Here is a 12008-nt window from a genome sequence, read left to right as displayed (position 1 = left end):
ACCTTAAGGCTGTGCTCAAGCAGTGTGAAGGGGCTGAAATGAGAGTCAGCTCATATAAGTCCAAGATTTCCAGCAAGAAAATGGTGGACTGCACTCTTCAGGTCAGGAGTCAATCTCTGCCTCAAGCAGAGGAGTTTACGTATCTCATTATCTTCTTTATGAGTAAGATAAGATGGAACATTAGATAAATAGACTGACTGGAGCTTTGCCTGAAGAAACATAGCCGCTGCTTTGTCATGGTGAAGAAAGAGTTGAGCTAAAAGGCCCAGTTCTCTATTTACAGGTCCCTCTCGGTTCTGACTCTCAACTACAATTATGGGACATGGATGATAACAGGAAAAAAAAACATATGAATCCAGGCATAAGTGGATAAAATTGGATGGTTGAGCTCAACCTGTAGATTGAATATCAAACTCCATCATCAAGGCAGAGAGACAAGAGGAGGCGTTACTCTTCTGCACTAAAAATAGTCAGAAGGGCATCTAAAATAAAAGTTTTCCAAATCGTTCACTGTGATTTAAAGTATCTGCAAGCAGAGGAATATAATTCAATCTGGGTTTTTATCAAAATTGCTCATTTGCAAGTTATTACAAACAAATGAAAGACTTTGTAATTTACAGACTGTTTCAAGTATTTATTAAGCCGTGAAAATAAAGTGAATCCAGGTTTGGCTATTGCTATAGTTTAAATTTTAAACAATTAAAGTTGTTCAGATTCCCTAAAAACAGGCAAATAGTCCTACAGTAACGACTGCTAAACGCAGAACACAAAAAGGCTGTGAAATTTATCTACAACCACTGGATTGGTTTAAAATTATGGGAAAAACAAATAAATGCAAAAAATATTAAGAGTGTCATAAAGTGGCATGTTACAATTTTAAATTCAAACCTCGAGTATTTTATTTCCTTCAGTAAACAACTAACTTCAAAAACGACAAATCGCTGCCATTAATATATATAAGGTTGTTACTTAATGGCATCACAATTACACACTATTAAATCAGTCAAACAAAACATCGTTAAAGTGCGATATATGTGAAAATTTCATACCGCCAAACGTTTTGAACGAAATATGAGAAAGCGCCTGGAGATGACGTCAGTTTATTTTGCTGTCCACCAACTGCCATAAATATGAGAAATTGTTTTTACTGGGAAGATTCGCAAAACAGACCCTAATCAAAATATCAAATAATGCACATGAGTTATATTTTCACTCTTCTGTGGAAAAAAAAAATAAGCGAGTAAAATAAACGAATCCGCTTGAGGGAATTACTGTGAAATGCGACGGGCGGTCACTGAGGACCATGGAATCAATACGCCACAACAGCCGCCATATTATAAGTGGCAAGCTTCTATGTTACAAGGCATCTGTGGGACTAAACACTGTAACCGCTACCATGGAAACGAGTGGTGTTCGTTTGGTGCCTGTTGTTCTTTGCTACTTTGTCTGTCGTTAATTTAAATAAAATTGCTATTTTATTTAAAAAGAATAAACTTTTTAAAGCACTGCAATATTTGTTAATATGTTTTAAGCATGTATGTAAAACCTTTGCATTTTTTGCTAATGTTTCAGTTAGGCAGTGTTAAGAACCACGAAGTGAGTAATAGCGAGTTGACACCCTTACATTTGAAGCAGCATTGATGTATATAGCGAGTTATTTACGTTTAAATTAACCTTCACTGATGCAAAATGTCTCGACTCGTGAAGAAATCTCCCTCTGTCTGTACGGATCTCCCTCTGAACAGCTCAGATGTTTGTAACAAACTCCGCCTGATGAAGGAGCTTCTCAAGTCTTCTTACGGTCCTACTGCCAGGCTGAAACAAGTTCATAACAACATCGGAGGGGCCGTAGTGACCACCTCCACCTCATCTGTTCTCCTTCAAGCCATTTCCTGTTCTCATCCCATCATCAGTCTGATAAAAGGCTCCATTCTGAATCACGTCTCCCGCTTCAGTGACTGTGGTTTGTTCGCTTCTGTTTTCTGTCTGTCTCTAATTGAAGAAGCAGGGCGATGTGGCCTCAGGAAAGACGTGATGATCAGAGTATACAAGCACCTTCTGTCTCTCTGCACTGCTCATCTACAACAAGAGGACTGTGGTTGTAAAGTCAAGCTGGACTTTTGCAGCAGCCGGAGTTTGATTACTTTAGCTCGCAGTGTTATCGCCAGCAAACCGACTTGTGTGCTTTCAGAACCAGAATCAGCCCACATCAGCAGGCTGGCTGTTCAAGCCTTCCTACTGACTGTTCCTTGCAACATCCCAGATAAAGTCCGGCTTGGCAGAACAGTTACTATCCCAATAGAGGGACACTCTGTGCTGGAATCAGCCGTGTTTTCTGGCCTACTATTGGACACGCCTGAAAACATTTCCCTTGGCAGTCTTTGTAGTCCACTGCGTATGGTTCTGTTCAGTGCATCTTTGGCTGGAGATCTTAGTGAACTTGGAGATGGTAGGATCGAGGTGCATCAGGGTGTGGACACTGACTCACAGATCCTGGATCAGCTTTTGGAACTTGGAAAGCAGGTGCTTAAAGATGAGGTGAAGTTATTTGTGTGTCAGAAGGTCATCCACCCAGTGCTGCAGCACTACTTGAGATGCAATGGTGTAATAGTCATAGAGAGACTTGGAATCAGTCTCATGGAGCCACTTATTCAGCTGACAGGTAGGACTTTGTGTCAAGCAAATATACAGATAAGTACAAATACAATCTAGATTGCATAATATTGACTAAATGTATAATAATGGTGAAGGGGATGCAAAGCATCTCTGAACATTAATTTTTTTCTTGGAGCTTTTTTTGTACAATAGCTTTTGTGATTAATGTTCTCCCTGTCCAGTCGGTCAGATTAGACAGTTCATTACTATATAGGGGATTTCTGAATTCAATGGTGGTATCCACTGAATTTTATGTAGGAGTATCAGAGTAAGGGTGTCTAAACTCAAATAAACAGACACAGTTCAGATTTTTATTACTAAGCAAAATTTGAGAAAAATGTATAATTTTCTTTTCATTTTACAATTATCCATTACTTTGTGTTGACCTTTCACAAATAATCCGAGTAAATCACATTGTAAGTTGTAAAATGACCAAATGTGGACAACTTAAAGCTAATTGCATTCTTTTGGAAGCCACTGTAAGCACCTACATGTACACCCCGTTTCATCAATGTGTGTAGTTTGCAGTTAAAGTACATTTTGCTCCTGGTTTACTTATCTAATAGGTGCTCAACCTGTGGCCACGCTTCACACCACAATCCCACGCGCAGCCTATGGGGAGGTCCATAATGTCAGTGTCAGGCAGTTTGGATCCAAGACAAAGATGCATTTACACCCTGCTGGGAAAACAACCACCTGTACCATGATCCTCTGCCACAGGAATGAAACGATGCTGAATGAACTGAAGGTGAGATAAAATAGAAACTAGAGCTGCATTGTTGGTTTTAATGCATAACATAAAGGAAGTTAAGGATGTAAAATGCATGGTTGTGCTATTCTTCTTCAATGATACATGCCTCTTTGTGCCTGTGTTCTAAAACAATATTTTTAAATGCAGCTGGTGTGCCAGAAGACGGAGCATGTGTTGAGGCTCACTCTGAGGGAGCCGTGTGCTTTACTCGGAGGTGGCTGCACTGAAACCCACTTAGCTGCTTATATCAGATACCAGGTCAAAATCCTTTCCATTTATTCATTTTTCATTAAATTTACTAGGGCTGCACAATAAATCAGTAATAATATATATCATGATAGGCACGGGATCAATGCCAATACATAATATATCTGATAGAATTTTCAATATATAGAATATTCACCAAACTCTTATCCAGAACCACACGGCATTCTGGGAGATGTAGGCAGAGGAAAGATTTTAGCCACTCAGCCTCTCACAGTTAGCTGAGCAAGGTGGGTGACATCTATTAACTCACTCACTCTTTGGTTACCTAGCAACAACCTGCAACTGAGTAACTTATGTAGTATCAGTTTAAGGTTTTGCCACCCTGCCTCATAACTGCTTAATTTAAAAAATAAAAAACAGCATGTAGTGAAAACTGGATAAAAGAGAAAAGGTCACGTCACTAGTTTGTCAGTATCTCAGATATTAAAATTAAAAATAGACATCACCTGATCCGAAACTCTTATATTGTGATATGTTTTTCAGCCATATCTTCTAGGCCTAAAGTTTACATTAATCTTAGCTTTTGTAATGATAATATCTTCTTTTACAGAGCAAGAATGATGTTTCGGAGTCTTCACCTGTTTTGAGCTGCTCACAGACGGAGTACCTTCTTGCTGCTGAGGCATTCTGCCGCTCTCTGGAGTCGGTGGCCACATCTCTAGAGCACGACAACGGTGCTTCTCTCATCGACCTGACTCACGCACACCACTGGACTCTCCCTTCAGATGTTACAGAGGAACACCTGAAGGACGCTACGGCACTCTGTGGCTGTGGAGTGGTACAAAGCTGCCAAAATAGAAAGTGGAGCTACCTAAACACTGAATATGCAGAGTTCTCCCCGGCACCCTTGTTAACAGCAGCACCACTGCAGCCGACCGTACTTGACTCCTTCACAGCTAAAGTTAACGCGTTAGAAGTTGCCGTGGAAACTGCTAATCTTGTACTGGATGTGAGATATGTAATTCAGGATGTGAACTAACTATGAAGATGTGTTATCAACAATGAGATAACATCACAGACACTCTTTTTTATTTTATTATTATTTTATGTAAACAGTAAATTACATTTTTACTATTATTATTCAGCATGCAGAACACTCTGGCAGTAAATTAATACACATCAATAAAGCATCCCCACTGTAAAGCAAAATGGTGGCACCATCATGCTTTGGGAATGTTGGTCTTCAGCAGGAAGCAGGAAGTTACAACCATCTCTTCCATGGATCATAAAGAGTATTATCCTCAACTCCAATGTCTTTCTAACCATATGGCCAGAAAGAGATATAAAGAGGAGCAGCAAAAGCAAATGAGGATTGGCAGAGCTTGTTAACAACATATGGTCTCATCCAGGACATATTACTGTGGAACATTGTCTCTACTGCCCAGATATTGAGCTGTTAGCATGTCATAACAGCCTTCAGAATGTTCTTCAGTCTTCAGTGAGAACACTTTTCAGATTTATTACAATACTGACTGCTACCAAAGATCCTTCCTGTCCACAGCATCACCATCCATGACAACTTTCTGAAGACACTTTAATATCAGTTACAATATCTATTTTTCCTTTGCAATAAATTATTTTTTTAAATTAAAATACATTTTGAATAGTGCAACACATAAACACAGAACAGTTTTGTTCATGTACTACTGTTTGCAATCAGCAGAGCATAATTGAATATTAGGAGTACTGGTCAGAAGTTTATATGCATTCATCTTGCACTTCGGTCCCTCAGTGTTTGCAGCAGGATGCTGCATATCTTCTATAAGTCTGTTTTGGAGTGTGTAATCTCTATGGTCATCATCTGTTGGGGCAACAGCATCAGAGCAAGGGACAAAAGAGTCGGTGAAAAAAGCTCAACAAGCCGATAAAGAAGATTGGCTGTTTTCTGGTTTGCTCAGGAGATGATGGTGCAAAGAAGAACTTTTTATAAAACCAGGAAAATTTCAGACAATCCTTAGCATCCTCTTCATCATAACAAAAATAGTTTTTACTCAGAGGTTTCTTCAAAGCTGCTGTAATACAGACTGCTACAGAATATCCTTCCTACCCAGAGCCATCAGCATCTACAACAACTCTGAATAAAATTTTATAAAATGAGTTACAATGTTGAACTGCGTAAAGCCTAATACCAGAAATAATGGTAATTGGTCTGAAATTTTATAGTTCCTAGTTCAGAGGGTCAAAGTGCTTTACACTACAATTAGTCATCCATTCATCTAACAGATGGACCGGGGATTTGAACTAGCAACCCACCGTTTACAGAACAAACTCCTGCCTCAGAGAATCAGAACATCAAACTTTTTTTTTTAAGTTGAACTGGTTATTACTCACCTTTAAAAAACTTTAGCAAAGTTTCATGAAACACTGAATGGACTCCCACTGTTTTTCTTCTAAAATGATTTCTTTGTTACTTTTTTTAAATATATATTGACTATTTACAAAATAAATGTCAAATTCTAATTAAATAATACTTCTTTCATCTCTTAAAAAATAAATAAAATTGCAGTTTTGATGTGGGCACATTATATATAGTAAGTTATGAAATTTCCTTAAAAAAAAACAAAAACATTTGATCCACTGACCAATAAAACAGACCTGAATAAAAATACTAAATGCCTTTACTTCACAGTTTTCTTCCAGTCCAGTCAAGTCAAGTTTATTTGAACATCACATTTTAGCAACAAGACAGTTCAAAGTGCTTTACACCATAAACATATCACACAGTATCCAGTTATGAAACAAGTAATAAACATTACATTTCATCAAATGCCATCATCAAAATCATCACATATATATAAATTAAATATAATCATCAATGTTCCTGTAACTACGAATCAAAGGTAACTCTAACACATGAGGGTTTAGCCTTGATTTAAAGGAACTCAGTAATGCAGCTGTTTTGCAGTTTTCTGGAAGTTGGTTCCAGATTTGCATACATCACTGTATAGTGCATATTGGTGTATATAACATTTAATGAAACAATAGGTTGTTATGAGTTGCTGGACACTATTAAAAGCTCTTTTTTGTTAGTTTGTTTTGGTGTTTATTTGTGCGTACAGTCATTTTGGATTCCTGAATAAAAGATGGCACTCGTACCTGCAATTCTGAGAGCATCCACAAGGCGTCATAAAGCAAAAACAAGATTCTGTCATCAAGGGTTTTGACCTTGAATGGCCTCAAAAGGTTTCAGAATTATCAGTGTATAAAAGATAAATTAGGTGTTAAGAGGGTTGAAACCACAATTTGGATGCAGATTCCTAAAGCCATCTGCCAAAAAAAAGAGTTTTCATGCTTACTTTCTTTCATGGTCACAAGGGGTTGGTGCCTTTCTCCAGTGGTCATTGGACAGATCCCCAGTCCATCTCAGGACAACACAGAGAAAAACAACCATGGAACCACACCCTCATATAAACAAATTTAGATACCATTTAATCTAACAGTTATGTATTTGAATTGTGGGAGTACCAGGAGAGAACCATGCATGCACAGGGAGAACATGTAAACTCCATGCAGAAAGACCCCAGATAGGGAGTCGAAACCAGCACCTTTATTCTTCCAAAAACGAGAATTTGCAAAACCCAAACATATGCTCAGAAGGTAAATTCAGCTGTTTGACTCAAGTATGATGAAACATGGATGCATTTAGAAGTTGAGGGACTGAAGCTGTAAAGCGGGGGTGTCAAACTCCAGTCCTCAAGGGCCACTGTCCTGCAGATTTTAGAGGTACAAAATACTGGAATGAAACAACTTAATTACCTCCTTCTTGTGTAAATAAGTTCTCCAGAGCCTTGCTAATGACCTAATTATTTTATTCAGGTGGGGTGCAACAGAGGCACATCTAAAAGTTTGAGGGCAGTGGCCCTCCAGGACTGGAGTTTGACACTTGTGCTGTAAAGGATGGACTGGGAACACCTGACTAGATCCTCCATCAGGGGGCAAATAACAAGCACAGATACAATTTGATACAGAATGAGTTTGAGGAAAACATTAACTTTCTTAAAAATAGTAGAGGCCTCAAACACATCCATAAAGGCACAGCAAACATCTGTATGGTACACTGAATTTATAGTCTTTTTCTTGTAATACTGAAAACTCAAAATGGTTTAAAAACCCTAAAGTGCACAAAAATCACATTCTTCTAGTCACAATCACCAACACACACAATTGCATACACTGATACGCAGACAAGTAGGCAACTCGGGGTTAAGTGCCTTGAGCAGTGGAACATCAACATGTGACAGGAGAAAGCTGGAACCTGCATTATTATGTTTTTATGGTATGAAGCACTTCAAACTGTCTTGTTGCTGAAATGTGTGATATAAATAAACTTGACTTGACTTGACTTGGAACCCACAAATTCCCATTTCAAAATTATTACTCTACCCAGTGAGCCACATCTGCCCTCAGGTGAGGAGAGTGTGTTCTTTTTCTTCAAGGCATGAATAGATCAAGGGCTGCATGGTGAGCAAATTGTGGCAATAAAGTTCTGGGTTTGAATTCCAGTCTGCAGGCTTTGTGCATTTAGTTTGCATGGTTTCCCCCTTTATGTGTGGGTTTCCTCTGGGTACTCTGGTTTCCTCAGCACAGCACATCTTTAAAAAGAACAATCTTAAAACTAGAGATCTCAGAAATATGTGTCTAAAATATCATGCATTTGGTGTTCTAGAGCTAAAACTAGAACCGTTCCCCAACAAAAGTTAATGAGAGGATGTTTCAGAAGATGAATGGAATCAAAGCCTTTCGAAACCTGGGGTATTCTTTAAAATGTTCCTTATAAAACCTGTAACGAAGATAAGAGAAATTAGGAATAAAATAAACGACAGTACAAAAACAGGGATCATTAATCTTTTGAAAATATTGTAGGTACTTGTGATGGTAATAGGCTCTTGGTCCAATAAAACAGAGGCTAAAAACAGCGATCGAGAACCCTGGAAGGGACCATGTCACTATGGCATAGCCAAACCACTCCACCAGCTCCCCAAAGTAGTTGGCACCAGACACATATTCAAATAAGCCTCCTGCAGAAGATTAAGGAGACTGTGTGAGTGCAAGCCCATTTTGGAGGACAGTTTACTTGAGTATAATCAGGGTCATACCTGCTGGAATTTTGTAAACTATCTCTTTAGGTTTCCTCAGGTTGCGCAGAATGTAATCGCTGTGTATATTAATGGCCATTCCGATGTAAAACACCACTAAGCCTGAAATAACATGCAACACAGCTAACATTTCACAAGTCATCTTATGTTTAAAAAGGATTTAAGATGAGAGGGGGGAAAAAAAGAGCGTGTGCTTACCAATTGTATAGCGGTAGTCAGCTGACCATTCCTCATCAAACTGGGCACAGTGCAGCAGATAGTGACCCTGCAGAGAACCGTTCAACAAGCAGAAGAAGCCTGCTGTGGCCATCACACTCAGAGGGAAAGGCTGTCCTCTGGTCAGAAGGGAATACACAAATGTCCTGTGATAGACAGACAGATAACAGAAAGAGAAGGTAGACCAAGAGGTAGAGGTGTAATGTTACTACAGCTCATATCCTGGATACGTTCAGCCATTCCTGAAATCAAGGTCAAAGAGTTTGGAGGCAGAGTAGGTAGGCACAGAATCCAAGTTGTTTGAGGTCGAGTCTGAAATGCTTTATTTGGCCAGCAAATTAGCCTGACCTGAACCTCGAAGACAATCTTTGGAGTATTGTTGGAGGAAGTTGAGAAGATGCAGAGCCAACAATGTTAATGAGCTGAAGGTTGCTTTCAAAACAATCTGGGCTTCCACAGCAGAGCCACAGTTTGATCACTTCCATGTTAAGCTTCACTGATGCAATAACTCACATAAAAGGAGAACCAATCAACTATTGAGTGCAAATACAGTTCATGACAATGTTATAAGAGAGTGAATCAGTAAAGACCAAAATTGAATAGAAATAAACACTTGAAATACATCTTATGAATTTACTGTCTGAGCTGATTTACTGAAATAAATTAACTTTTTCAACATTTTAAGATACAGCTGAATGTAAATGACTTTCCCATTGCTTGTATTGTCTTTCAGGTAAGATAATAGAAGTTTTCAAACATAAACAAGGTCATATGCGAGCCCTAATACCCCAGTACCAGGAGCAGAGCTTAACTTTTTCCCCTACACTCATTACTGCACGCCCCTCCAGTATTTGGCATCAACAAAAATGTCAGATTCTTGGAAGCTGATAAAAACCATTAGAGTTGAGCAGGAAGCATCTGAGTTTATGTCCAAGGGCTGCGGGACAGATGTCAGTGACCAGAACCTTCATCAAAAAAAAACATTGTACATAGCTCTAGAAATGGCAAAAAATATATATATTTTGGTAGTTCAGGGGAAAAAAATCAGTAAAATGTGTCTAAATTTGGTGTTCTTTTTTTTTTTTTTAACAATAAACAGTAAAAAAAAGTGGAAGTAAAAAAAACTTATTGTTTTATTGTAATTGGACGAAAAATAAATGTGGGTATTAAATAATACAAGCACATAGATATGTAAAAATAATTTTATTATGTTTAGTAAGTAAAAACACAGGAATCTGTTTAGTAAATGGTGCCAACTTGTGCCAATGGGAAACCACCTGGGAATTTTTTAATGAAACCTCTGTAAATTTGCTCTAGTTTATGTCAGCTGCATCAATCTGTGCGCAGGTTTATATTTCTAAAATATAAAATATATGTTGTTTATATTTCTGAAAGGTTTATGTACTGTATAGTGCAAAAATATACTGGCAAGGGACAAAAAAAAAAATCTAAATTATTTTATGTCATCCACATTTTTAACTAAACCAGTATCCCAAGGGTTCGCTTTATTTTGATACCAAGATTATTTAAATACTTTGTCATTGCTTAGTAAAACTAAACTAGATTTGGAAATGTTATTTTAAAGACATAATTCAGAAAACCCTGTGAGGCTTATGAGGTTTTATATGTACTCTTAGCATCCTAAATTAAGCCCCTCTCTTTGCTCTTACCTGTGGAAATAGTGCAGACAGAAGGTCTTTAGCAATATGGCTCTCCCCATAGTAGAATATTGGCGTGAAAGGTGCATCAGCAGCAGCGGCATCAGAAGAGCTGGCATCTCCTGCAGGAACCAGGCAACTCTGGCAGGGACCAGAATAGCTGGAGCGGTGGGTTTCATGTGGCGTCCATAGGAGGCCTGTGCCTTCCTGTGATTGATCAGGTGAAGAAGTCCTGCCAGCAGCATCCCACAGCTCAGATAGTTCACCACGCTCTCATAGCAGTGCATCTTGCAGGTCTTGTCCTCCGCACTACAGTAATCCTTTCCAGTTCTGAACTAATCCTGAGTATCTGTTTAAAGCTGAATGGATGTAAACAGCCTCTCTGTGACTCCTCCCAGAGAACACAGCCAAAGTCTGTCAGCCAGCTTGCTGAAACATGAAAGTGTTCCCTTTTTCACAGCTTATGTACATATTTTGCCTGAGGCGAGGTTATGATTATCCCGCCCTCCCAAGCACAAATTTAGGCTTTGCAGCAAACCTGGAGCAACAGCCATGGAGTCATCTGTAACAGATGACTTCTGGTAAGAGCTTGCTTCATGTTAAAACTCCCTAATCTATGAGTCCATCCAGTTAAAAAGCTCACAAAGCAACCTGAGCAAAGAAGAAAATATGAAAATCTGATTGTTTTAAAAGATTTATTTGTGCATTTGCACATTATTTTCTAATTGAAATGGGACCAAGTGGTTAAAGCTTTTTAATCTCCTCAGCAAATGCTTGGATTACATGAATGTGGATGAGCAAATCGTTGGCAGGCTTGTCATATTGCATAAACAGGACTAGATCTAATAGATGAGAAAAATGGAAATAACTGAAACAAGTTCAATTAAAAGCTGAATAGACTTCAAATGGTGAGAAGCAATCTGATTTCTACAGTATGGCTCACAGGAAGCTACAGAGCTGAAAGGATCATTACCTCCTGTTGTTGGAGATAATAATCATAAATTTTCTGCCAGTTGTGTCAAGGATAATGCAAATGTAATGAGATTGAACTGGAGTGCTTTTGAACAAGTTATGCTTCTTTGTAAGTGCTTCTCCTGGTTGGTGGTGCTGTCCTGAGTACACAACCCCAAAAATTAGATCATCACTGAAAAGTTAATTTAATTCATTCATTCATTCAATTTAAAGAGTGAAACTAGAATTTCATAGAGACCGATAACACAGAATGATTGGTCTAATTTCTAGAGCAAATATATTAGTATACTTGAGACAAAAACCTATGAGTGACTATTCAGCAAAATATAGGAGCATGTTTTGAGTAAATAATTCCTTAATATTGACAGAAAAGCACTAGTTCTGCTGGCAGAT

General features: G+C 38.4%; 3 protein-coding genes across 4 annotated transcripts in view; 1 reads left to right on the top strand and 2 right to left on the bottom strand.

The window, feature by feature from the left end:
- Positions 1-7038, bottom strand: part of slx4ip (SLX4 interacting protein) — a 52685-nt gene extending 45647 nt beyond the window's left edge. The window contains exon 1 of the mRNA XM_014469666.2: positions 6970-7038. The gene's annotated coding sequence lies outside the window, so the exon portion shown is untranslated. The remainder of the gene's footprint in view (positions 1-6969) is intronic.
- On the top strand, positions 1617-4671 carry mkks (McKusick-Kaufman syndrome). Its single transcript, XM_005795213.3, has 4 exons — positions 1617-2662; positions 3222-3403; positions 3554-3664; positions 4224-4671. Exons 1-4 carry the CDS (start codon positions 1690-1692, stop codon positions 4650-4652), a joined length of 1695 nt encoding a protein of 564 aa, XP_005795270.3. The 5' UTR covers positions 1617-1689; the 3' UTR covers positions 4653-4671.
- On the bottom strand, positions 4692-11994 carry srd5a2 (steroid 5 alpha-reductase 2). 2 transcript variants are annotated; one of them, XM_005795121.2, is made up of 5 exons: positions 10656-11994; positions 8968-9131; positions 8770-8871; positions 8541-8691; positions 4692-8453 (listed from the first exon to the last, which is right to left on the bottom strand). In XM_005795121.2, exons 1-5 carry the CDS (start codon positions 10928-10930, stop codon positions 8387-8389), a joined length of 759 nt encoding a protein of 252 aa, XP_005795178.1. In that variant the 5' UTR covers positions 10931-11994; the 3' UTR covers positions 4692-8386. The 2 variants fall into 2 exon arrangements, with proteins under 2 accessions (XP_005795178.1, XP_023183725.1); XM_023327957.1 differs by having other exon boundaries at positions 4692-8691.
- Between the last annotated feature and the right edge of the window lie 14 nt (positions 11995-12008).

The sequence above is a fragment of the Xiphophorus maculatus genome, chromosome 22 (assembly GCF_002775205.1).
Source record: "Xiphophorus maculatus strain JP 163 A chromosome 22, X_maculatus-5.0-male, whole genome shotgun sequence".
Taxonomy (NCBI): Eukaryota; Metazoa; Chordata; class Actinopteri; order Cyprinodontiformes; family Poeciliidae; genus Xiphophorus; species Xiphophorus maculatus.
The sequence above is the reverse complement of the archived record's forward strand: the minus strand, read 5'-3'. Positions and strand labels throughout refer to the sequence as shown.

Bases quoted from the DNA above. Each gene is read 5' to 3' on its own strand.
- mkks (XM_005795213.3), top strand. From the start codon at position 1,690: ATGTCTCGACTCGTGAAGAAATCTCCCTCTGTCTGTACGGATCTCCCT. The intron at 2,663-3,221 runs GTAGGACTTTGT...CTTATCTAATAG, and splicing joins GCCACTTATTCAGCTGACAG to GTGCTCAACCTGTGGCCACG. The intron at 3,404-3,553 runs GTGAGATAAAAT...TTTTAAATGCAG, and splicing joins CGATGCTGAATGAACTGAAG to CTGGTGTGCCAGAAGACGGA.
- srd5a2 (XM_023327957.1), bottom strand. From the start codon at position 10,930: ATGCACTGCTATGAGAGCGTGGTGAACTATCTGAGCTGTGGGATGCTG. The intron at 9,132-10,655 runs GTAAGAGCAAAG...TGTCTATCACAG, and splicing joins TGTCTGCACTATTTCCACAG to GACATTTGTGTATTCCCTTC. The intron at 8,692-8,769 runs GTATGACCCTGA...AATCTTCTGCAG, and splicing joins AGTTTACAAAATTCCAGCAG to GAGGCTTATTTGAATATGTG.